Here is a 24,921-nt window from a genome sequence, read left to right on the forward strand (position 1 = left end):
CTCGCCGACCCCGAAAGTCCTAGCTGATGAGACAGCCCCGCCCCCACCCGGGAGCCTCGCTCTGAAGCCACAAGTCCCGCCCCCCGCCTTAAGGTCAGGCGGGACTAGAACCGGGTGGGAGCGGGAGTCTGGTGCCATAAGGGCCTAGGTCCTTGAAGAAGGGTCTCTGGCACCTGGACCCTGCGCGCGCCGCGAGACCCTTGGAGGCCACTCACCAGCTATTGCCCAGGTTACTAGGGCAAGCCTCGTGCGACAGCGGCGGCGACGGCGGCGGCGCGGGCGTCGTGACGTCAAGGGGCAGCACGGCGGCGCACGCGTATCGCGTCACGGGCGGCCTGGCTGCGGGCGGTGTTGAGGCGGACCAAGCTACACGTCCGTCGGACCCTGAGTTAGGACCTGCTTTCGGGGCATGAGCTGAGGATACAACGCCGAGGCCACCAGGTGAGTCCGGCTGCGACCTGTCCCTACACCTCACCGGCAGCCCTACGAGGAGGTCTTAGAAGAGGCCGCCTGGCAGCACGGCTCGCAGGCCCCGCCCCGGATTGTCCTGCTGCTGCCCGGAAATAACAATCCGAGTAATAACCTCTCGCCTCTGGGAATCCGCAGCCAAGAATTGGGAAGCCGGGTTTCCAGGCTTGACGCCGTTGTTAGTCTGAGGGAGCAGGTCCCTTTGCTTCTTTGCAGTTGAGTTTCCCCGAATAACTATTACTGGCTTACCAGGGTTGTTGCTGCTCAGCTGGGAGGACAGGTGTCGACTGTGAACTCTGTTAACCTAAGGGTTTATCGCCATTGCAGATCTAAAGAATTTTGATAGTCCTGTGCCGTCTTGATCTTTTATGACACCTTATTGTTCCTCGAAAAACCCTGTGCTGAGCTGTCGCCAGTATGGTCTTACTTAAGGCCCAGAACGACCTCAGAGATACGAATGTTTGTACCATTCTAGGAAGGAAGCAGAAACTGAGGCTTCAACTGGAGAAGTGCCTTGTTGCATTCATTCACTTACTAAATATAGAGCACCAGCCATGAGCCGCCGGGCAGTGTACTAAGTGCATAATAATGATTGGCAAGGCCCTGTTCTCTTTGAGCTTAGCTACTAGTGAGGGTAACAGAAAATAAGCCCTTAACCGACTCCTTGAATTCGTATTATATGAGAATACAAAAAGTGACTGGTAGAGAATCAAGGAGACTCTGTTGGGAGAGATGACGTTACTTATTACAGTAACTTGGTTCAAAAGTCAGGATTCAAATCCAGATCTCTCCAGCCCTGTATTTTGCATTCTTCCCATCAAAACATAGTACCTTTTTGCACTATTAAGTAGCTTTTGGTTTTGTTGGTGGTTTTAGACATGAAAAAATTAGAAGTTCCTATCATTCAAATTTCGACTCAAATGTCATCATCTTCAGAGAGGCCTTCCCTCTCCATTCAATCTAAAGTAATCCAAAACCATGTCAGAACACCCAGATTAATTGTGTTTGCAGCATTTATCACTAGTTATATCTAATTTCCTTCCAAATACAAGCATCCTGAGGGCAGGAACTTGCTTCTTCACTGCCCACTAATTAACTAGACATTACCTAGAAAATTGAAACTCAACTTTTTTTTTGGGGGGGGGGGGAATAAACTGTGAGAAAATAGAGGGAAACAAAAGCAGGATGAAGACAAAATGTTTCTCCCATTTTCACTCCTGGGATTCTATATATGTCTGTATCACCTTCCTCTCAGGAAGTAAGGGCAAGAGCTGTGGCTTATTCGTTTCTTTGTTTTCAGTGCATGGCTCAGGCTTTAGCAGCTCATAATTGCTTGTCACATGTTACTGAACAGGTTAAAGATGTGAGTGGGAAAAGCAAGAAAAACACCCTAGTGTGAAGGGAATAGATAAGCATGCTCAACAAACAGCTAAACCAGGGACTGCTGTGTGCTAGGTTTTGTGGGTGTACTTAGAAGAATAAAAGGCAATGGCAGTGTCAATGTATGTCAGCTATTGTTAAGACAGTTTCTACAGTGCTGAGCCCTTTGGAATATATAGGACACGTTTTTTTCTAGCAGGGAGTTCTGAAGTCTGGCACAGCCTGCCCTCTTCCTAACACCTTTACCTCTTTTTTCTGGATCACATTATACATTTATTATCTCTTTTTACCTGTCATCTCATTTTTTGTTCTCTCAGCAACCTTAACTTATAGGCAAGGCAAAGCTTATTACTTAAAGATGAGGAAACAAGCTCAGAGAAAAGCAACTTCCAGTGGAAATGCCACAGTTCAAAGCTAGGTGTTCTGACACCAAGCTTTCTGCTCTTTCCATTGCTGTGTCCATCGAAATCCTTGTTCTCCTTAGCTGTAACATGAGGTACTAAGACTGGTGATAGTTTACCAGTCTTGAATGCTTCCTAGGTGCCATGCACTGTTCTGAGTGCTTTAGGCCTGTAACTTACTGAATCTGCACAACTCAGTGAGGTATTATTCCCATTTTACAGATGAGAAAACCAAGGCAAAAGTGGTTAAGTAACTTACTCAGTTACTCAACTAGCAAATGGTGGAACTGGAATAACTAGGGGTAAATTAGTCTCTTCAACCCACTTTCTCTCCGGATATTAAACAGGATAATAACTGATATTGATAACTTACTATTGGTAGATACAGTGCTTAGTGGCTTTTTTCATGTACTATCTTTAATCTTCACAATAATTCTATAATATAAGAATTATCATCTCTATTAGTATATTTGAGAAATTTGAATCATAGAAAGTTCAGATGATTCACCAAGTCACACAAGCTGCTTTCAGACCAGTCCTAACTCCAAAATCTGCAGATTTTCTATATTGCCTCTTCCTTTGGCAGTATTGCTTCTTCCATGAGGAAAAGGGATATAACACTGCTCTTCTCTGACCATCCTCTTCAGTGGTGTTAATGTTCTTCCAAAGCTTATTTCAGTGACAGTCATTAAACTCAAGTGTCATGTAGTAATAGAAACTTTGGTCTCCTGCCCTGTCAGCCTCTAGCTGCAGAGGAAGAAAGCTTGAATTTCTCCACACAGCCACTTCTCTTTCACCTGAAATGGCAGCTTCTGTGCTCTAGCTACTGGAGGAGCTGTCTCAAGGGAACTGGTTCTGGGGCCATTGTTGTAGAGTAACTGAGGCCTCAGAAAGTCTGCCTGGAGGACATGCCCTCCTTGAGTAAATGTTTGCTGGGTTGAATTTGAAGACTCATGTTCATACAGGGTTGCTCCTCTCCTGCCTGAATGTTCACATTGCCTTTAGTATTTCATAGAGATTGATGGAAGCAGAAACCAAAACTCTTCCCTTGGAGAACGCATCCATCCTTTCAGAGGGCTCTCTACAGGAAGGGCACAGATTATGGATTGGCAACCTGGACCCCAAAATCACAGAGTAAGTCTAAGTCACCTTAATTCATTACCTGTAAAGTTGGGATGTTTGTAGTGGTGCTGCTCAGAAGAATTTCAAAAGGGTGTAGGATATATTTTTGACCTTGTTATTTATGTTTTGTCTTTGAATGGAAAATGATGTCATTTGCCTGTTATTTTGTCATTTTTCTTGTATTTGCACTCTGCTACTGTGAGAACACAGACTTGGGAATCCTTTAAAACATATACCTCTTTTTTCCTACTTGCCAAAGATGTTCTCCAATTTCCAACTATTGAATCCTTGTACCCAGTGGCTACAGGGAAGTGTTTTTGAAAATCAGCCTGGGACATATTTTGTCTCCTAGTGTGATAGAATAAGCAGAGTCTCAGTACCTTTGCAGATAAGCAGAGGGGTGCCACTTGACTCCAATTCCTGTAAGCAACTACAGAATCACAGAAGGCGAAAGTGGGAAGAGATCTCAGAGATCATCCCAGATCCTTTGGTTTTTTATTATTATTCATCAAATGATTTGAGTGTCAATTGTGTGCCATGCTAAACGGTTTTCAGGCTTTTTAAATCTGAGGGATGCTGTTATAAAGTGAAAATAATCAGAAACTACATATAAAATAAAAGCTTATGGCTACTCTGATGTCAAAAAGGATATATATCCAAAGCCTTTTGTTAGCTGCCATTCTTTCTGTGGCAATCCTGAAGAAACTCTGTGGAACTTCCAGGGCTCCATGGAGCACACTTGAAAATCCAGCTCTCTTAAACTACAATAGAGGAAAGTGGGGCCTAAAAGTCACAAGGTCACAGACAATTGAGAGGTTTTTTCCTCTTTTCCTAGTTGTTTTTTGCAGGGGGAAGGTGAGGGTTGGTAGCAGAGTAGTAATGGGTGAAGGAACTGAGCTGAGCCAATGAATCAAGCAGGTGTGGAGTATTTCATCAGCCCTAGAAAGTTACTCTCTTTGGAATAGTGTCAAAGGGAAGAAGAGAGGAGAGAGCTGCTTGGCATGAGAGGAGGTGTATTTAAGGATCAGGATGAGGAGAGAAGAAAAGGTATGTAAATTTATAGGTCTGGGTCATGATAGAAAGTTTAGCTCCTTAAATCTGATGGAGCTCAGATCAGCTAACTGTAGATAAGTGTGGGTCCCTCTAGAAATTATGATGGTATATAAGATATGTTGCTCCTATATTATACTACCTTGGTCACAGGGACCCCAGAATGTAGCATATATTTCAGTTCTCTTTAATGGTCCATGGCTTTGAGGATGAATGTGAATCTGCTCAATCTCTCAATGTCTATTTATCAGAGAAACTTTTTCCATCATCTAAAACCCTAGCTCAGGGGATGCTGCTTCCAAGAGTGGTTTCCATTCCCACCTCTGCTTGTCTGAATGGAAATCTCAAGCCTGGAAACAGTGTTGGTTGTGTTGGCTGCAATTCCATTAAATGCTAATTGTGTCCTGCTTGTCAGGAAGGTGCGATGGGCATTGGCCATCTCCATTTATGTCATAAGTTGGTGTATTATGAAATTTTTTCAGTTAGAGCTTTAACAAGAACATTAAATCAAAACTTTCCTACTGACACCTCTGTCCTTTTTACATCAGGCCAAAGGTCAACATCAAGTTCCAAACTGCAGATTACGGCCTTTCCAGCCAGAAGTGTGTGTTCTACCTAGAGTGTCCCCGCTTCTGTATATATTTTTGCTAGTCTTCTTCTATGGATTCCTTACCTAAAAACATTTCATCTATTAAACTGATTTATTAAATAGTAATTGATTTATTTTTAAATAAAGACATAACTACTTTATGGTTAACATGAAAGTCTAGCATTTCCTCATTTAATTTACTTAATTCTAAGCAAAAAAAAAAAAAAACATAACATTTTAGTAAAGTCTTAACTTATGGAAATATATGATTTCCTTCCAAGGTTGTTGAAATACATAAACTTTTGGATCCCTCTCCTCTCAGGGTAAATAGCAGTGAGTCTAGATGTATAATTAACAGTCATTCCCTATATGTATGTGTGTAAGTGTGTATATATATATATATATATATATATATATATATATATATATATATACACACACACACAGATTCACATAAGGTATATCTTATAAATCTTCAGAAAGTATTAACTGAATCTAAATCTCTAAACTTGTAATGACTCTTGACAGAGGTTTGCAGAGCATCCTCCAGTTTTCCCAATTAAACTTATTCCCCACCCACAAATTGCTGCCAGTTCCTACTGTTTCCCCATCAGTTGACCCTTCTTATCTCTCTGTCCTATGTATATATCCTTAGTCTTTACCACCTCTCCTCTTGATCTCTTTCATAAACTGAACTGAATGTCTGTCCTATATAAGTGTTTTCTTACCTCTTTTAGAAAACAAATTACAGTATATATTTACTATCAGTATTTACAAGAATATGTAAAACAGGTAATTTTCAAAAACAGCACTTTCCCATTCAGTTTTTCTGAGTTTATTTTGTGATTGGTTCTGGTCATATTGTGTGTCTGTGTGCATGTGTGTGTGTCTGTGTCTGTGTGCGTGCGCGCCTCTTGGTTATTAATCCGAATCCTACTCAAGTTATGGTAGAAAGTCCATCAGTCTAAACAGAACATGCATTCCTTACTAACTGCCTAATTAATTAGGTTTCTTGTTATTGTGGTATTGACCTATTTAGCCTATACTATATACCAGAAATATAGGTAAAGACTAAGTAGATCTTAAGAGACTTGGATTTGAGGAAGTGATGATGAACACTTATTTATGGAAGTAACAAGTCCAAACCCATGTTCTTTCAACTATAATTCCTTAACTACATTTTAACTCATATTTCTTACTATAAAATGAGAGTGTTCACCTAAATGATATGAACACATCTTCTAATTCTAATATTGTATAGTGACCTTATTTAAGCTCACAACAAATTTGGGAGATAAGTGGAACAGATATTATTTTCCTTATTTTATAGGAAAAAAAAAAAGAGTTAAATGAGTTGGCTTAATTTACTGAAGTAGTTAATGATAGAACTAATTTACCACTGTCTAATTTAGTGCACTTTGTACAAATACTCTAATAGTCTGAGTAATTGAACAGTCATGACCTAAGGTATCCTGTTTTAAATTTAAACATGTAAGGATTTCTTTTAACTTGTGGGACCCAGTTGAACTATAAGAGTTAAACGTATCTTTAAATATCACTACCAGTGCCTTCAATGGAAAAACCAAAAAAGCTGATATACTTAGACATCTATTTTTTCCGAATTGTAGTTTTTCTCTAAAAGGGTTAATACTGGCTTTTTTCAGTATTGAATGTGCTATGTAGGAAGCCAAAATAATAACTACTACATTATACATAAGAAGGAGAAGCGTGAGAACAAAGCTAGTATAATTTAATAGAAAAAGCATCCTAAGTGAAGGTAAGATAATAAATATAAGAGTAGGAATAAGAAAGATCTTTATATGTAAGCAGAATATTTTGGCTGAAGGAGAGGTTAAAAAGTAAATGGTAATTAAGCTGGTGTGGTGGCACATGCCTGTAACCCCAGAGGCTTTCAAGGGTGAGACAGGAGGATCTCCAGTTCAAAGCCAGCCCCAGCAAGGGTGAGGCACTAAACAACTCAGTGAGACCCTATCTCTAAATAAAATACAAAATAGGACTGGGGATGTGCCTCAGTGGTTGAGTGCCCCGAGTTCAATCCCTGCTACCAAAAAAAAAAAAAAAAAAAAAAAAAGTAAATGGTAATGAATAGTCAGATGGATAGATAGAATACCATCAGGTTAAGACAGAGTCTAAAATTTAAGAAGATGCATTTGAATTCCATGTAGAAGAGATTTATTGTGGGGGATTTTGTTTGTTTGTTTGTTTGTTTTGTAGGTTGTTGGCAGGAGACTGACTTCATGAAAGTGATGTTTTAATTGAGAAATTAGACCTCAAGCATATAGGATGAATTGGAAGACCAGAAACTGAAGCTCAAGATTAGTTAGGATAGGCTACCATAAACCAGGCCAGCCATCACTGTCAACCTAGGTAGAGACAGTGAACTTACAGACAGTAGGTGAGTCTGAGACAGGAAGAACATGATTAAAGAAGAAAGTTGAAGAAGATCCTGAGAGGTTTTTTGTGTTCATTTTCATTTTACGTGGCTGAGGACACCTGAGGGGTTTTGCCTGAGGAATATAAATAATTCATGTCCCCACAGGGACCATAGAGTAGCTAAAAAGAGCCATCCCAGTTTGTAGTGGGGAGGTCAATTTGGAGTATATTAAGTAAACTTAAAATCAGTGGAGAGCCAGCTAAGTGGAAGTGTCCTCCTGATGCAAACTTCCAGGGATTCACTAGATAAACTAGAATGCAAGGGAAACTAAATGCAGGAGCATGTGAGAGCATTGTTTTTACCCCCGAGAAACCTGTTTCTTTCTCAACCCATTTCTTATTTTTCCTTCTGTCTCCAAGCTTCTTTTTATGTCTTGGTTTGCATGAAACAGCTTTTACTGTTAGATTACTTAAATCTGAACTGCAGTAAAACCATTTAACAAGGTACATAGCATAGAATATAAAGACCTCAGTAACTTCTATGTGCTTTTAAAGAAATTCTTCTCTAAGATAAATCATGCACCAAAAAAAAAAAAAAAAAAAAAACTTTTTTTTTTTTTTTTAACCATGCACAGTGGTACATTTATGTAATCCTAGCTATCACAGAGGCTGAGACAGGAAGATTGCAAGAGACCAAGGCTAGCCTGGGCAACACAGTGAGACCCCATCTCAAAAAACAAAAATCTTATTTTGGGGGGGTTGGGAGTTGAACCCAGAACCTTGGGTCTGCTAGGCAAGCACTCCACCAATGAACTCCCCAGCTCTTAGAGATAATTGTAAATGTCATTCCATTGACTTCCTACTGCATACAACATCAAATTTAAATTCCCTAAGCATACAACATCCTTCATACCCTATCCCCTGCCTGCTGTTAGACTCTCCTCCCGTGGATCGGACTCTTTTTTATCTTTGTATCTTTATATGTGGTATCTACTCAAACTGACACACCTCACTCAGATGCCACACCTTTCACAGATCTTTCCTGAATTACCACCTTCCCTACACAATTGAACTTTCTTCATCTGTGCCTGTAAGCATCACACCATTTTACAGTTGTTTGATTACATATCACTACCAGAATGTAAGGGCCTTAAAAACAGTTTTATTCATCTGGATAGTCCAAGTGCTAAATTGGTTCTTGACACATAGTAGGTGTCTGTTTTAATATTTGTATAGATTACTTCTGTGCAACCGGGCAGGAACACTTTTTTAAAACTCATTACGGGAAACAGTGATTTAAGCTGCAGAGATGTGATGGAACTGGGGTGCTAATTCTCACTCCAGAGGGCAGTGGGGCACACATTTCATAAGTGCAGCAAGCCTCTGTTGAGTAGCAGCTCTCCTGTGCTCCTGCAGCAGATAAAAGTGCTTGCAGATGTGAGAGCAAGATCTTCAGGCTTTTTTCACTATCAGAGCTTGCAGTCCCCATCTCCAGGAAGGAAAATAGTAAACATTTCATTCCTTTTGTTTCGGTGTTCCGATAATTTCAAGAAATTATCAAACAAGAAAAGAAATCCTGTAGAAGTTGAAAGACACAGACCTAAGCAGATGTTCTTGGAATCTTAAGGTCGCACTTCTCAGGCAGAATGTGTTTGTTAGCTTTACAATGAATAATCTGTTGGCTTTTTTTTTTTTCCTGAGTAAATTAAAATTCATTTCCTAGGAAATGCCAATCACATTACCTTCCTGCTATTAAGCAGAATGAAACTAATGAAAAGATGGCCAGCCCACAGTAGCCTTAGATTTTTTTTTTTTTAATGGGTTTCACCCACCATTCCACAGCACTGTATAAAGGTTGAATGGGTATAGTAAGTGGAAGGTGCAGCTGCAAATGAAAGACCCTGGGGAGACTCTAACCTGTCTTGTCTGTTGTCTGAGAGACTCGGCCCTTGCTGTAAGCCTTTTAGATAATCAAGTCACAAAAGAAATTTGCACTCAAGGTGTCTCCCTTTCTCCTGTAGAGTCACCTCCTATATTCTCACTGGTTGTTGAGGTCTTCTGATGGGAGTTGGGAATTAAGAAAGCAGGGGGTCCTGTTTTTTTCCCCTTCAAAACAAGTTCCCAAGACTGGATTACTACAATATGCCTTGGGATCCTTCCATCCTGCCCCAGTACTTGTCTGTATTATTTCTTCTTTGCTCCACAGTGTCAGATACTTGATCCAGGATAATGGGCTTACTTGTTGATGTACATTAGTATCAAATTTAGTATAGCTTATGATCTATTTGATATCTTTCTGCCTCCCAAAGGAGATTCTTGCTCAAGAATAAAATTCTGATGAGCTTCTCCTAGAAAACAATGTAAATATAAATGTGGCTATAATGACATCTTGACTGACTCCCTCTGGGGTAGAATTCCCAGTAATAACAGATTTAGCATGTGGGCTGATACCTTTTTAGTATCACAGGGACATTATTGTTTAGAGAAAGCCTTGACTCCATTTCAATAGCACGGAGGATGCCAGGAGGAAGGCCAAAGGAAAAGGAAACGGGAGAGCTGTTGGTTTGTCTCACTCTTACATCAGATGACAGGAAGTCGGGATTGAGATTGGCCCAGCAACCTGTTAAGGCCACATCTGTTTGAATAACTTAAAAGCCCTATTGAAACCAAGTACCTTTTAGAGTAAGGAATCCAAGAAAAGGATGAAGAGCAGAGTGGCAAGCAATAGCTTGGAGTGAACATCCTGCCAGGAATAAATTTCTTCCTTGACAATCTACTTTCTTTACTGATCATACCCCACAGTATAAACTGCATTAAGGTGACTGAAGTTGGTTAATTACCTATGTATAGCTGGATGATTCACAGGTCTAGTCTGATTCCCCTGCCCTGTGTGAGACTAGTCCTGGTCCCATAGTTCCATATAGTTCTGATGTCTAGGACATCAGGGATTGAAACTCTCAAGCACTGAATGGAAGTGCCACTAGCTGTAGTTTAGTTTTTGGCATTTCTTACAAGTACAGTTTGGGTCTAATGATTAACTACAAAATCTAGGGAAGTCTTCCAGCCCTGTTTTAGTTTGCTTGCTTGTATGAATGTATATGTGTTTGTTACTTTGTTTATCTTTGAGATAGGATAGGCTTTGGCTTTTGGAGTGTGGACATATATATCTGATAGAGTAACAGTTATTCACAAATACAGTTTCATTGCCAAGAAATTAAAAATAAATAAATTGACACTATTTTTGAGCTTTTCTCCAAAAGAAAAACAAATGGTGCTTGTGGGCCAGACAGCTGTTTGTTACATGTGGGTTTTTTGTTTGGTGTTTTTATGTTGGACAGACACATGGGTATGAGAGTTCCTAGTTCCCATTCCAATGAGTCAAACAACTCTGATTGCCAAGTAAACAGCAGTTTGGAGGAAGGCAGGGGCAAGGGCAAGAGATTTATCCCTAAGACACATTATTTCCTACTCTTATCTCTCACTTGAGGCTGAGAGGCCAGCAGAATTCCCAGTGATCTCATAGCCTCTTCTTTTTCCACAGATACCACCTCCTCAAACTCCTCCAGAAGTTTGGTAAGGTGAAGCAGTTCGACTTCCTCTTCCACAAGTCAGGTGCTTTGGAGGGACAGCCTCGAGGGTACTGTTTTGTTAACTTTGAAACTAAGCAGGTAATTTTGCTTTCCTCCCCCTTTCCTGGTAATTGCCACACTCCATAATCATTTGTGCATCTCTTGTGTACTAGACCAGCAGTTTCTTGTTGCGTGTGTGCCTTATGGCAAATACTAAAAAAGATGTACAGTTAAGGAATGGCTTGCAAGATCTCCTCTCCCCAGGCTCAAGGTATAAGGCGACCAACCTACTTTATTTAGCAAAGGATTTGGGATACCCACATGGAGTGTGTGGGTATTCCCCCTTCCTATCCTGTTTTGTTTCTTTATTGGCTGGCCAACAAAACCTCCTTTTCTTTCAGAATTTTTGCCCTGTGGTACAGAAACTTTGTAGTGAGCCATCCACAAACTTCATTTTATTTTGATTTCTTAAAAATGTACCCTTCTCAGGGCTGGAATTGTGGCTCAGTGGTAGAGTGCTTGCCTCACACATGTGAGGCACTGGGTTCAATTCTCAAGATCACATAAAAAGTAAATAAGTCTAATAAAGGTATTGTGTCCATCTATATATATCTTCTTATATTTAAATTTAGTTTTTGCAGTAGAAATACATTGTTAAGAGATAGAACTGGAATGTTATTAAATGTAAAGATGCGGGGCTGGGGTTGTAGCTCAGCGGTAGAATGCTCGCCTAGCACGTGTGAGGCCCTGGGTTCAATCCTCAGCACCACATAAAAATAAACAAAATAAATGTAAAAAAAATATATATATATATATATATATAAAGATGCTACCTGGTATTCTCTATAACTTTGTTATATGTTAGCAACATTGCCTAGTTACTATTTTATTAATAATAACTTATAGACAGGTGTAATGGCACGTGCCTGTAATCCCACTAGCTGAGAGGCTGAGGCAGGAGCATCATAGTTCAAAGCCAGCCTCAGCAACTTAGCAAGACCCTATCTCTAAAATAAAATGTAAAAAAGGCTAAGGATGTGGCTCAGTAGTTAAGTGCCCCTGGGTTCAATCCCGGTACCAAAAAACCAAAATAATACATGCTTATTTTGGATGAATATAAGAAACCAAAAAATTTTTCAATCCCTAAGCCCAATACACAGAAATCATTTAATATTTAGTGATGTATCTTTCCAGTTTTATTCTTTCTTCACATTCACACACGTACACATATATACAGATAAACAAATAAGATCATATTATTATGTTAGCCCCTCAAAATATATTAAAACTTTTTGTCATCATGTGACTTACAGTGCAAATAAAAGTTAATGACATTTTTTTAATATTTATTTTTTAGTTGTAGTTGGACACAATATCTTTATTTTATTCATATATTTTTATGTGGTGCTAAGGATCTCGCATGTGCAAGGTGAGCACTCTACTGCTGAGCCACAACCTCAGCACAGCTAATGACATTTTTATGACTGTATATTTCATTATATAACATATGACTGATCCCAAATTCTTAAAATTTTTAAAAACAAATAATCTGAAACATTATTTCAAAGTTCAAGTATTCGATGTCTTAAGCTGCTTAAGTTATCTCCAATGTTTGACTAGTGTAAACATCACAATAATGAATATCTTCTCTAACTATATGTGTATATGTAATATATGTATGTAATTTTATGTATAAATATGTTTTTCACATTTCTGGAAATGGATTGGCACCTCAAAGGTCATGCATATAGGGTTTTTTTATTATTTTATACAGTTATCAAAATGCCTTCCAGAAATGTTGTATCAATATGTTCTGAGACTGTTTGAGGGTGTTATTTGTTCCTGTCAGTCCTGGGTATTTTTTATTTTCTCTAATTTTGTAAATAGTAATAAGTGACCTGTTATTCTAATTATTCAAGTTTTTTGAGAGAAGTGAAAGAATACCCACCCATATAGTTAGTATTCTTAAATACTTTATTTTTCCTTACTGATAATAGTGTGATGAGGATTTTTACAAACTCCTAAAATCAGAAGTCATGTTGGGAACAAATGCTGGTTTAAAAACATTGGACTAAAAGTCACAAAACATACCTGTATTTTCAACTCTTTTATTTACTGACTTTGAGCATATGTTTCAACTTCTTTTGGCTTCAATTTTTGTTGAAAAATGTACATTATAATGGGATGTTATGTTACAGAAAGAATAAATGAAAACATTCAGTGTCATCTAATACTTGAACTTTGAAATAATGTTTTAGATTATTTGTTTTTAAAAACACTTATCCCTTGCTGACATCTTACTATTGCTGATACCTCAGAACTAATAGAATACCATATAAGTTCTAATTTATCAGATGAAATCTAAAAAGGATAATGTGTCTCTTATTTAGCAGTCTGACTTATTATTTTGTAGAGAAACCAGGATGGTCAATTAATATCCAATGCCTGACACACAATGAGTACCAAAAAAAATATTTGTTGAATGCCATGCTGATGAGCTTTGGAGGGACAGAACATAAGACAAATAAGCACTGGTTTTACTGTAAAACCATACTAGAGTGCTTATTTGTCTTATGCTCAGTTTTAGACTCTCCCTGCCCTCTAGGACTTTCTATTCATCTTCTGTTCCTTAAGGACTTCTTTGCCTCCACTAAATTTGGGTTACATTTGGCTCAGTGCCTCATGGACAGAAATAGGGCAAAACAGATGTGTCAGGATGAGAAAGTATAGCCAGGTTTCCTGGGAGTGACCTAGAGTGACTGTTATCCAGCTTCAGGAATTCCTCTCAACCTTGTTGCTCCAATATCTGATGGGGAAAGGGTCAGGGAACTTGTAGCTCTTAAAACCAGGTGCATAGATTGACTCACACAGATACCTTGTTCAGTCTCTTTGACTCAATCCTGCTTTTTCCGGCCTAGTTTCCTTCACTCCCATATCCTTTGAAGCCATTGCTGTTTTTCACTTTGGATCCAGGGAGTAAGTCCTGGTCCAGGATATAGTTCTATTGTCCATGTAGGGATTAAAATTTCTGGAGGTGTACAGAAAGGTATCACTGAATAAGAATGATGCTGTTTGCTAACACTTGTTAATTGCTTACCATATGTTCCACACTTTCCATGCACTCTGAATCCTTACAGCCACCACTGAGGAGCATGTAATAATATACCATATTTTATAGGTGACAAAGCTAGAGACATTAAGTGACCTGCCAGACATTATACTGCCAACAAGTAACAGCCAGAATTTGAATTTTGTCTTACTTTTAAAGACTTATACCTTTTTTTTAACTCTGCCTTTTAAAATTATAAACCCTTTGCCAAGCATTTACCAAAAGTAATTTGGTTAGAAACTCAGCCATCAAAGCTAATAAGGCCCTGTAAGAATACAAAGTGATAAATAAGCTTTTGAATTTATGACCAACTTTCATCTCTTTTCTGGACAGGAAGCAGAACAAGCCATCCAGTGTCTCAATGGCAAGCTGGCACTGTCTAAGAAGCTGGTGGTACGATGGGCACATGCTCAAGTAAAGGTATGGCTAAGTGGCTAGAAAAACAGTTTCTTGCCTCATCCTCAGGGAGTCTCTGAAAGACAGTTGCCCATGTCTCCATTTGCATCCCAGCCTCTTCACATCTGGAACAGCCATACTTTGGTCTCCTACTTGTATTTACCATGTGTGTTGCCAGATTTTTCTTTTGAGAAGCATCTCAGTAGGGATTAAGTTCCTTCGTTGTTTCTCTCCACACGCCCACAAATCCTGTTTTTGATTGATTTTTCCATGTGGTTGATGTGTATACTCAGACCTCTATCATTTTTTCAGTGGGGGTTGTTCTTCAGAGGGAAAAAAATGTATTTATTTTTAAAATTAGTTGCTTTAGGCATTATTAGACTCTTCCCAGCTTCTTGTCTCTATGGAGAGTTTGAATTTGTTTATTCTAAATGCTTGAGAAATGGGTAGTTTCTCTTGAGTGCTTATAGCACTGGTATCTCCTTACTACAGAGATCTTGAGAATTATTAGAGTGCGAGTTTGTGGGACTTTGCAGTGCCTATATTGTCTCCAACCCTGAGAAGTGGCAAACTGCCCTGTTCATCCTGCAGTTGGTCTCTTGGGAGAAGGCACTAGAAAAGCTGTAGCCATTAAAAGAAAAGAAAAAGAAGATGAATGGTATTCTGTTCCAGCTGGCACAGAGCTGGTGAAGTGTGTGGACTGGAGCAGTCCCAACAATCAGTTTTCCTTCTGCAGTGTGTCTTGACAGACCTGCCTGCAAAAAAAATTTCTGACAGTCAGAGTTGGGGCTTTGGCTGTTAGCTATATGAGCATAGTTTTCAACCCTGCCCAACAAGCTTCCCCGTTAAGAATCATAGAAACTAAACAGACTTTCAAGTACCAAGTCCAAACTGAAAAACAAAAGCTTAGACACTGGGTCCTTATGAGCATTTCAGGTAATCACAGAGCCTTCTGAATTTCTAGGACACTTTGCCTTAAAAATAGAAACAAGAAGAATTACCAAATGCTTTTTTATTCAAAAGAAAATCAAGTCTCTTTTGCCAAACTGGCTGTCGTTTTCTTGCTCTGCATCTCATTGAAAAGGCATGCAAGAGAAATCATCCTTCATTCCTGTCTTTCATTTGAAAATCTGTACCTCGTGGTTCTCTTCCTGTAAATCTTTGACCAGAGGCTCCTGATTGCTCTCTTAATATTTTATTTACTTCTTACAAGAAATATGTAATTATCTGGCATCAAATTAAACTCCTTTACTATACAATGTTTTCTGTATCAGCAACTGAAAGCTGTTAATATTTTTTTCTTCCACTCAGTCCTGTTGAGTTAAATATTATGCTTGGTACTTTGCAAAAGCTAGCAGGATTTTAAAGTGCTTTGGATAAAGCAAATATTGTAAGAGGCGATATGTGACAGTTAAAATAAAAATGTAAGAGGGCAACCCTGCTGCTTATTTGCACCATCTGTGAATTCAAACATTGAAATTCTTTTCCTACCAAATAAGGAGGACTAATGGCTAGATGGAAGCTTCTCAACTGTTTTCTAAACTTGCAGCTTTCAGACCAACTTGTATACAGTTTTGCATTAATTCTAGGTAAAGCAGTCCTAAAATTATCTGGAAAATGTTGATGAAAAACTGGGTGGGATTAGCATTTTTGAACCCATGCACTGAAATAAAGGACTGGTTTCTGCTCACATAAAGTAATACCCCTTTTCTTTCAGAGATACGATCATAACAAAAATGACAAGATTCTTCCAATCAGTCTTGAACCTTCCTCAAGCACTGAGCCTACTCAGTCTAACCTAAGGTAAGACAGTGTACCATAGAAGGACACAGTTGTTCAAGAGCCCGAGCTCTCTTTGTTGCACACCTTCACTTACACAGAACATAGTGGATCTTCAGACTCTTAATTTAGAATAGAATCTGCTAACTTGATGTGTTGAGAAATGGGTTCAGTTAACCTCTAGAATGTATAAATTTTCCTCTCCTAACATCTCCCCCAAGATCATGTACACCCCATAATCCTGTACTCCCCATTTATAGAATGCACTCACTTTAAAAGGGCAGGTTTAGTTACTACACATCAGCTTGATACAGTGGCACACACTTTTAATCCCAGCAGTTTTGGACGCTGAGGCAAGAGCCAGCCTTAGCAACTTAGCAAAACCCTAAGCAACTTAGGAAGCCATTGTCTCAAAATAAAAAGAGGCCGGGAATGTGGCTCAGTAGTTAAGTGCTCCTGGGTTCAATCCCCAGTACCCAAAAAAAAAAAAAAATTGCTACACACCAAGCCTTGTGCTTAACACTAGAGATGCAAAGATATATCAGACACAGCTCTCACCTTAAAAACAAGCATTTTAGTAAAACCTTGGGTCCCTTTGGCATTTGCCATTATACACTGATTTCCTCACTATCCCTGAGTTCATTTATATAAATTTTCATTTTCAGATATTTAATTCTATGTACCATTCATCAACTATAATAGTTTTGGTTCTAGTTTCTGTGAATTGTCAGTTATTTCTTTGGAGCTAATTCAAAACAGGGACACTAAGGGTTGGGTAGAGAAAGGAGAAGGTAAATGGGTAGTAGAACAGAAGTAGAAGTTGGGCTTTTTGTTTTGTTTTCTTTCTCCCCCTCTTTTTTTTTTTTTCTTTTTTTTTCCACATTGTAGCCTACGAGAAATTTTTAGTAATAATAACAATACCCAGGATTTAACAACCTTACTATGAAGCAAGCACTGTGCTGAACACTTTATATGCAGTATGTCATTTAAGTATAATAAAAATCACTTTATATATGAAAAAATTGAAGTTTAGAGAAGTGAAATATCTTGGCCATTATGTAAGTAGCAAATATCAGAGTTAGAATTCAAAGCAAGATCTAACGGACTTGAGAATTTAGTCTTTATATTGGATGTGATGGCACATGCTTGTAATTCCAGTGAGTTGGGAGGCTGAAGTTGGGAGGCTGAAGTAGGAGGATCAGAATTTCAAGACCAGCCTCAGCAATTTAGTCAGACCCTGTCTCAAAATTAAATAAAAAGGGCTAGGGATGTAGCTCAGTGGTAAAGCACTCCTGAATTTAATCCCCAGTCCAAAAAATATATATATATTATATATATAATCAGTCCTTTAGTTATTACTTCAGGGTCGCTCCAGACAGTAAATGTAGGAATATAGATCTAAAGATTTTTCCAGGGCAGGGGAAGAAGATATGTGAAGGAACATAAGTGATACATAAGGATCAGAAGTCAATAGTTAGGAAAGTGATGTCTATTTGGATGAAAGACCAAACAGGAGGGGAAAATGCCTTTCTCATATATTATCTCCACCAAACTAAACTGAAGGGATTGATCCTGGAATATTTTCAGGAATGATAAACTGGTAAATTGAAATTAATTTTATACTTATTTATATAAGTTTAATGTCATGATTTTTCTTTATTTTATATTGCCTTTATTGTTCTGTGCTTCTGGAAATTTTAAAAAATAAAGGTTTTACAAAACATTTATGGATTTTTCTAGATTCACTGGCAGTTTATATCCACTATACTCTTCTCCCCATAAGATCTGAACCTCCTCAGTCACAGGTCAATCTCCATGGAGGTTATCATAAATCTTACTGCATGAGTGACTGGACTCATTTTTTAATATCTCCATGTTACAATGAACATGTGTTTAGCTTCTTATGACCAGTATTCGCTACTTATTTACCAGATAGCCTAGTGTTTTCCATCTCTGTTTTAATCCACAGAATCTCAACTTACATTTTTCTGCTAACATCTAAGCCTAACTAGAGAAGGTTGTTTTTTTAAACAGAACGAAGGGCTGTCACTTTAATAGAAGTGGAGCCAAAATGCATCCCGGTAATACCTCAATACTCTTTTTATTGTAACTTGAGGGTTTCTTTTAAATTTTCTAGTTGACACATAAAATTGCACATTTATCAGGTGCTATGTGATGTTCAACACGTGTATATTGTGTAATATTCAAGTCAGGATAAACATCTGTTTAAACATTTAATTGTTTCTTTATGAGAACTTAGTTTTAAATTTCTTGCCTCTGAAAATTTATGGATATGTATAGCAGATGTATACCTATTGAGGATCCCTAGAAGACCATATATACACTGCTTCCAAATTTCTCTCACTACAATAGACCATTGCTGGCATCAAGAATGGAAAATAAAGGAATCCATGGGCCAAAAAATTCCCATTGTCTGAGTGCTTTCTTGTGTGGAGTTAGCAGTGACCTCAGTCAGAAACAGATTCCTCACAACTTCACAGCCTCTCCTTTCTATGTAATACAAAGTTGCTGGATTCCCACTTTGATGGAGAGGAAAGAGCGAAGACATTGGTGATGAACTGGGGTTGAATTATAGCTCTGCATTTTGTAAACTGTGTGAAACTTGAACATATTTCTGCTCATGCAATTACTTATTCACCCATAAAATATGAATGGTAAACCTTATAGGCTTATTATACGGATTAGAAACAACATAAATAAAATGCTGGATACTATGCCTGGTTCATTGTAAATAAAACATATCTGTTAATAAAGGGAGACTTCATAGGATCTCCAGAATATTTTTTTCCATTATTATTCAGTGATTCAAAAGGTGGTGCAGTGTGATGGTTAATAGCATAGGCTATGAAATCACTTTGTTTTCAAATCTCAGTTCAATGATTTACTATTTAACATTGGTCAAATTAACCTCCCTCTGTCTCACTTTCTTCTGCAAAATAAAGACTATAAACTGATGCCATGTTTTAATCCTCCTTGAGCACCTACTCTGCTTAGCACTAAGGTGCAGAATAGCATCTGTGAATAATTAAAGAATTAAATATAACAACATGTGAAGTTAAGAATGTCTAGGCCTGTATTAAAAATTTGATCATGCTTCAGAGTTGATTTTTTTCCTTAAAATGACAGGGTTTTTGTTTTTTTTTTTTTTTACCTCTTTCTCTCTTTTATATGAAATGTTTAAGTGTTTGTAATTAAATATCTCTTTGCTTCTAAAGAGGCACAAGGAGATGAAATATACAAGTACGTTCTGAAAGAACATAGGCCCATTCTGATCCTTTGCTGTTTTTCAGTGTCACTGCAAAGATTAAAGCCATTGAAGCAAAGCTGAAAATGATGGCAGAAAATCCTGATGCGGAGTATCCAGCAGCACCTGTTTATTCCTACTTTAAGCCACCAGATAAAAAAAGGACTACTCCTTATTCTAGAACAGCTTGGAAATCTCGAAGATGATGGTTGTGAATTACTGTGGCAGCAAAAGCAAATTGGTCTCCACACCTGACTCCTCTGCCTTGGTACTTTGTAGATGTGGATGGTCTATCCAACAGAGCACAGTCACATGTTAGAGTTTGGTAACATAACATTTTGGATGTTCTTATGGATGTGTCTTCCCTGAACTATGTGTAGAATTGAGCATCATCCAGAATAAATAGGATTGTGTCCAAAATTTTGATTTGAACACTGGGATGCTCTAGTTGGCTGGTTTGTTTGGATTCGTACTACAGAAACATTATATAGTATGCCAGAGAGAAAGTCAAACATACAAAATGTTATTATTTAATCAGGAAACTAAATTTATTAACCTCTGTCAAAAGAACATTTTTCTGTGCACATGTCTTTACAACATAAAGAAAAAGTTAAAAGACAGGGAGGAAAGTAAGACATTTTAAATCATGTTTAGAGCTGCTGTTCAAGAATTTATAACAGAAATTCCTCCAACTAAACTGAAAAAGAGAGTTCTTGGCAGAAGGGAGCTTGTCCTTTGAGCAAACGTTGTAGTAATCTGCTTAAGAATTATGCTTATTGTTTCAAAATCCCAATTAGGAAAATGTGGTGTAGATCTTAAAATTGTTTGCATCAATGGACTTTAGAATCAAATTTAGCATTTTATACCACAATGAAAGTTTTATTTGGAAATCTAATTTTTATTCTATAGTAATCATTTTTTAAAATCCAAATAATCTTGCCTCTTATAATACCAAATGTTGTTATTAACACAGGACTTTTAAAATTGCACTTATTGCATGAGATTGTTTTTAAAGCATGAGATTGTTCTATTTGGAATTGTATCATGATCAATCTGAATAGAAAGCAAAATTTTTTGGAAAATCTACACATTGCTATGTTGGTCATTATCAAATATGTTATTTTCTGATAATCATGTAGACGTCTGAGTAGAAGAGGTCAAATGATCTTGGGCAGAAAGTCAGTGGAGCAGGCACCATTCTGGCACCAAGATTTCAAACACCTCATGTTTTATGTAGTTTTAAAAAAACTGCATGACTTGAAAGTGATCCTTCATTTATGGAACATACTTTACCCTAGATATTTTTTCCATTTTGAACATTCAAAATATAACAACTTAGATAGATTTATAAACTGACAGATTTGAGATTTGTTCCTTCACAGTTGTGGTCATTTTGGTGCCACACTTGACAGACTATTTCACTGGGCAGCACTGTTGCTTCTTTACTAGGTAAATCACTTTGTTACTTACTCTAGGTGCCATTCATGATGATTATAGACTTCCACCATCATTCCTAGCAAGAGGAAGCTTTCATTATGGGAATTTAAGTCTTCCTTGAGTTTAAATGAATTTAAGACGTTGGAAATCAAAATTCAGTTCAGTGAAGTTTCAGAATCCACAGAACTGATTCAGAGAAATTCTTATCACTTTACCCAAGGTCAGTGTTTTTAGATATCTTTAGATAGCAAATAATTTCTGCATTTATTAGCTATGTTATCTATGATGCAAGTAATTCTCTTTCCAGTTGAGGGTTATAGTTCAGGGAGGTGGGTAAACTATCTCCCATCTTTCTGGTGACTTCTTGGAGTATAGAATTCACCACTTATCCTTACATCCTCAAAGGGTTATGGTGGAGTAGAACTTAATGCAAATAGCCTTCTATTTTTAATAGGAATTTAGAAAATACTTAACTTAGAATTATACAGAATTGTTTTCTTTAGAAACCAGAACTATTTATTTGTATTTAAAGCACTGTTTATTATTTGTACCGATTCTTACCCTTTCGTGTGAATAAATGCTAGACAGTGACTGTGTGGTTGTGTCTTCTCTGATCCATTTATTGGAATGAAGACTGCAGCTCTCTAATAGGCTTATTTCCACTCAGGGGGTCCAGGTGGAGTTCTGCTTCCAGGTGTCTTCTCTGCAGAGGGCTCCAGTTGGAGAATTCACCTGAGAAGCGTGAATTCACCCTTTTGCCTACCTTCCTCTATTGTTAGCGATAAGAAAAGGTACTAGCTATTCTCATTGCAAATGTGACTATTTGAACTTAGAGTTCATACCTTAGTGAGTCTTCCTCTCAAAATAGAAGTTTCAAAAGAAATATGTGTATCATAAATATGCTGAAAGAAGTTTCATGAAAGGCTTGTAAAATACAAGTGTTAACTTGGTCTACTATTAAGAGGTAACCTGTACTTTAAGTAAAATTATTCTTTGGTTTACTCTTGCTAAACTCATGTCACTTATCATTTTATTTATATAAGAGTGAAGAACTGAAGAAAATATTCAGGAAAGAATTATGAACTGTCTTCTTAATTTCAGCTCCTATTTTATCAAATGCAAAATGTGACTTTTTGTGGTTGGCATCTCAGTAATGGGAGAAAGGATCAAATGAAGAGCAATTTTTTTTCCAAAATATGCTTTAAATCATTTGCCCCAGTTTTATGAATCTAGATATTCCATAACCCTGTCCCTTGTCTATTAAGATGTGCAGTTAATTTTCAAATAAGCCAATATATCTGTGGATTTTTCTACTGTATAAAAGAACAAGATCTCTTCTTCTTGCCTTATAAGTTAAATGTTACCCAGCTACAATGGCACACACCTATAATCCCAACAGATCAGAAGCTGAGGCAAGAGGATCACAATTTCAAAGCCAGCCTCAGCAACTTAGCAAGACCCTGAGCATCTCAGTGAGACCCGGTCTCTAAATAAATATAAAAAGAGCTGAGGATGTGGTTCAGTGGTGAAATGCCCCTGGGTTCAATCCTCAGTACCAAAAAGTTAAGTTAAATGTTAACCATTTCCTGTGTGTAATCATTATGTTCCTAAAATACAATTTGATCCCATCTTATTTATCCTTGATTTCTCTTTCTCTCCTGCTTCTATCCAATCCTTGGATAAGTCCTGTCAATTATCCAAAATACATCTTGAGTCCAACTACATCTCACCAAGTCCCACAGTACCATTTTTGTTCAAGCCACTGTCATCTCTTTCCTGAACTGTTGTAATATCTTCCTAATTATCTCCCTGCCTCAACTGTTGCCCCCTATAGCCAGTTTTCCACACAGTAACTGGAGCAATCCTTTTAAATTATTTTGAAATAATTTCTCAAGCCATTGCTTGGTAGTACATGTCTGTGGTCCCAACTACTCAAGAGACTGAGCCAGGAGATTTAATTCAGCCTGGCAGTTCATAACCAACCTGGGCTTTCCATTACACCTACAATAAAATCCAAAGAACTATAAGTTTTTAAATGACAAAGTCATTATAGTTGTACATATTGATGGGATTTGTTGTTACATATATGTGCATGCACATAATACATAATAATATATAATTTGGCTAATATCACTCGCCAGCACTTCCCACCTCCCATTTTTTGGTCCTTTTCCTCTTTTGATCTCCCTTTGATTTTGAGAAGATCCACCCCCACCCATTTTCCTTTTTCCTCTCTGGCTTTGGCATATGAGAGAAAGTATAACCCTTAAACCGAGTTTGACTTATTTTGCTTAATATGATGGTCTCTAGGTCCATCCATTTTCATGCAAATGACATAATTTTATTTTTCTTTATGGCTGAATAAAACTCTATTGTGTGTATACACCACATTTTCTTTATTCATTCGTCTGTTGAAGGATACCTACACTGGTTCCATAGTTTGTCTATTGTGAATTGTGCTGCTATAAACATTGGTATGCATGAATCACTAGTAAGATGACTTTAATTCTTTAGGATAAATACCCAGAAGTGATATAGCTGGGTCATATGGTAGTTCCATGCATAGTCTTTTGACATTGATTTCCTCAATGTCAAAACCTCCACATTGATTTCCATAACAATTGTACTAATTTGCAGTCCCACCAACAGTGTCCTTCTTCTCCACATCCTCTCCAGCATTTATTATTATTATTTGTATTTTTAATGACTACCATTCTGACTGGTATAAGATGATAGCTCAGATTTGCCATTTCCCTAATTGCTAGCAATATTGAACATTTTTTCATATATTTGAGAAATGTTTACTTGATTTGCCCATTTATTAATTGGGTTACTTGATTTTTTGGGTGTAAAGTTTTTTGAGCTCTATATATTCTTGATATTAATCCTCTGTCAAAGAGTAGCTAGCAAAGATTTTCTCCCATTTTGTGGGTTCTCTCTTCACATTTCTAATTGTTTCCTTTGCTGTGCAGTTTTTTAATTTGATGTTGTCCCGTTTACTAACTCTTGGCATTATTTCCTGAACTTAGGTGTCCACTTAAGAAAGCAATGACTTGTTCTTGACTACTTGTCTGACCCTGCTGCCTCCATTTCTCCCCTTGCTCACTGTGCTGCTGCCATACTGGCCTCCGTGCTGTTCCATAGCACAAGGGAGCACCTACCTCAGTTCCTTGACATCAGCCTGGAATACTCTTGCCACAAGGCCACAGAACAGAGCCCACGCCTTCATTTGACTCATGTCTGCTCAAATGGCAGTGATTAAGTGGTTGTGTTTGGCCTCCCTCCTGAAAGTACAGTCCCGTCACTTTTCATCACTCCTTGGTTTTTCATTTTCTAATGAACTTATCACTACCCAACATGATATATAAATCAATTTTGTCTCTTCACTAGTTGAATGTAAGCAGGAACTCTTACTTCTGCTGTATCACCAGAATTTAAAATAGGGCCTGGCATGTAATACGTGCTCAGTAAATATATATTGAATAAAATATCAGAATCTTGGTATTTGAGAATTGAAGGGTCTTGTGAAACCATCCCATGTCACTCCTTCAGTGTCCATATGGAAAAAATAGAAACCCAGAAACAAAGTGATTTGACCAAGACCACATAGTTAATGGGTGCTATGGTTTGAGTGTATCCCTAAAGGGTTCATGTGTTGAACTTTAATCCCCATTATGAAGTATTACAAGAATGGCAGTTTACTCTAAGCCAACACCATAACGTTTAACGGTGGGGCCCTTGGGAGGTGATGAGGATTGCATAGGGTAGTCAGAGAGATGTACTCATGATTACAAACTGGTAACTGTGAGAGGAAGAGAGACCAGAGCACACACACACACCTACTCCCCATCTTGCCATGTAATACTATCTTCTCAAAACAGCCACCAAAAAGATGATGGAATGAGACAGACGTTACCCTACATACATGAACGAAAATACAAATGGTGTGACTCTTTGTGTAC

The 24,921-nt window shown here is 37.9% G+C and overlaps 2 protein-coding genes across 9 annotated transcripts in view; one reads left to right on the forward strand and one right to left on the reverse strand.

The window, feature by feature from the left end:
• MRRF (mitochondrial ribosome recycling factor) overlaps nucleotides 1-353 on the reverse strand; it is a 50,927-nt gene extending 50,574 nt beyond the window's left edge. For 5 of the 7 annotated variants that reach the window (XR_014020572.1, XM_081281477.1, XM_081281475.1 and 2 more), the window contains exon 1: nucleotides 216-250. The gene's annotated coding sequence lies outside the window, so the exon portion shown is untranslated. Of the gene's footprint in view, nucleotides 1-215 lie in introns of all 7 variants that reach the window. The other 2 variants (XM_081281482.1, XM_081281478.1) reach the window with 2 other exon arrangements.
• RBM18 (RNA binding motif protein 18) lies at nucleotides 304-21,555 on the forward strand. Of its 2 annotated transcripts, none has more exons than XM_081281484.1 (6): nucleotides 304-441; nucleotides 3,255-3,383; nucleotides 10,946-11,072; nucleotides 14,416-14,502; nucleotides 16,196-16,281; nucleotides 19,569-21,555. In XM_081281484.1, the coding sequence occupies exons 2-6, from the start codon at nucleotides 3,271-3,273 to the stop codon at nucleotides 19,726-19,728; spliced, it is 573 nt and encodes a 190-aa protein (XP_081137610.1). In that variant the 5' UTR covers nucleotides 304-441; nucleotides 3,255-3,270; the 3' UTR covers nucleotides 19,729-21,555. The 2 variants fall into 2 exon arrangements, with proteins under 2 accessions (XP_081137610.1, XP_081137611.1); XM_081281485.1 differs by having other exon boundaries at nucleotides 3,265-3,383.
• The last annotated feature ends 3,366 nt before the right edge of the window (nucleotides 21,556-24,921 follow it).

Source organism: Spermophilus citellus, assembly GCF_964194105.1.
Source record: "Spermophilus citellus genome assembly, chromosome: 2".
NCBI classification, from domain to species: domain Eukaryota; kingdom Metazoa; phylum Chordata; class Mammalia; order Rodentia; family Sciuridae; genus Spermophilus; species Spermophilus citellus.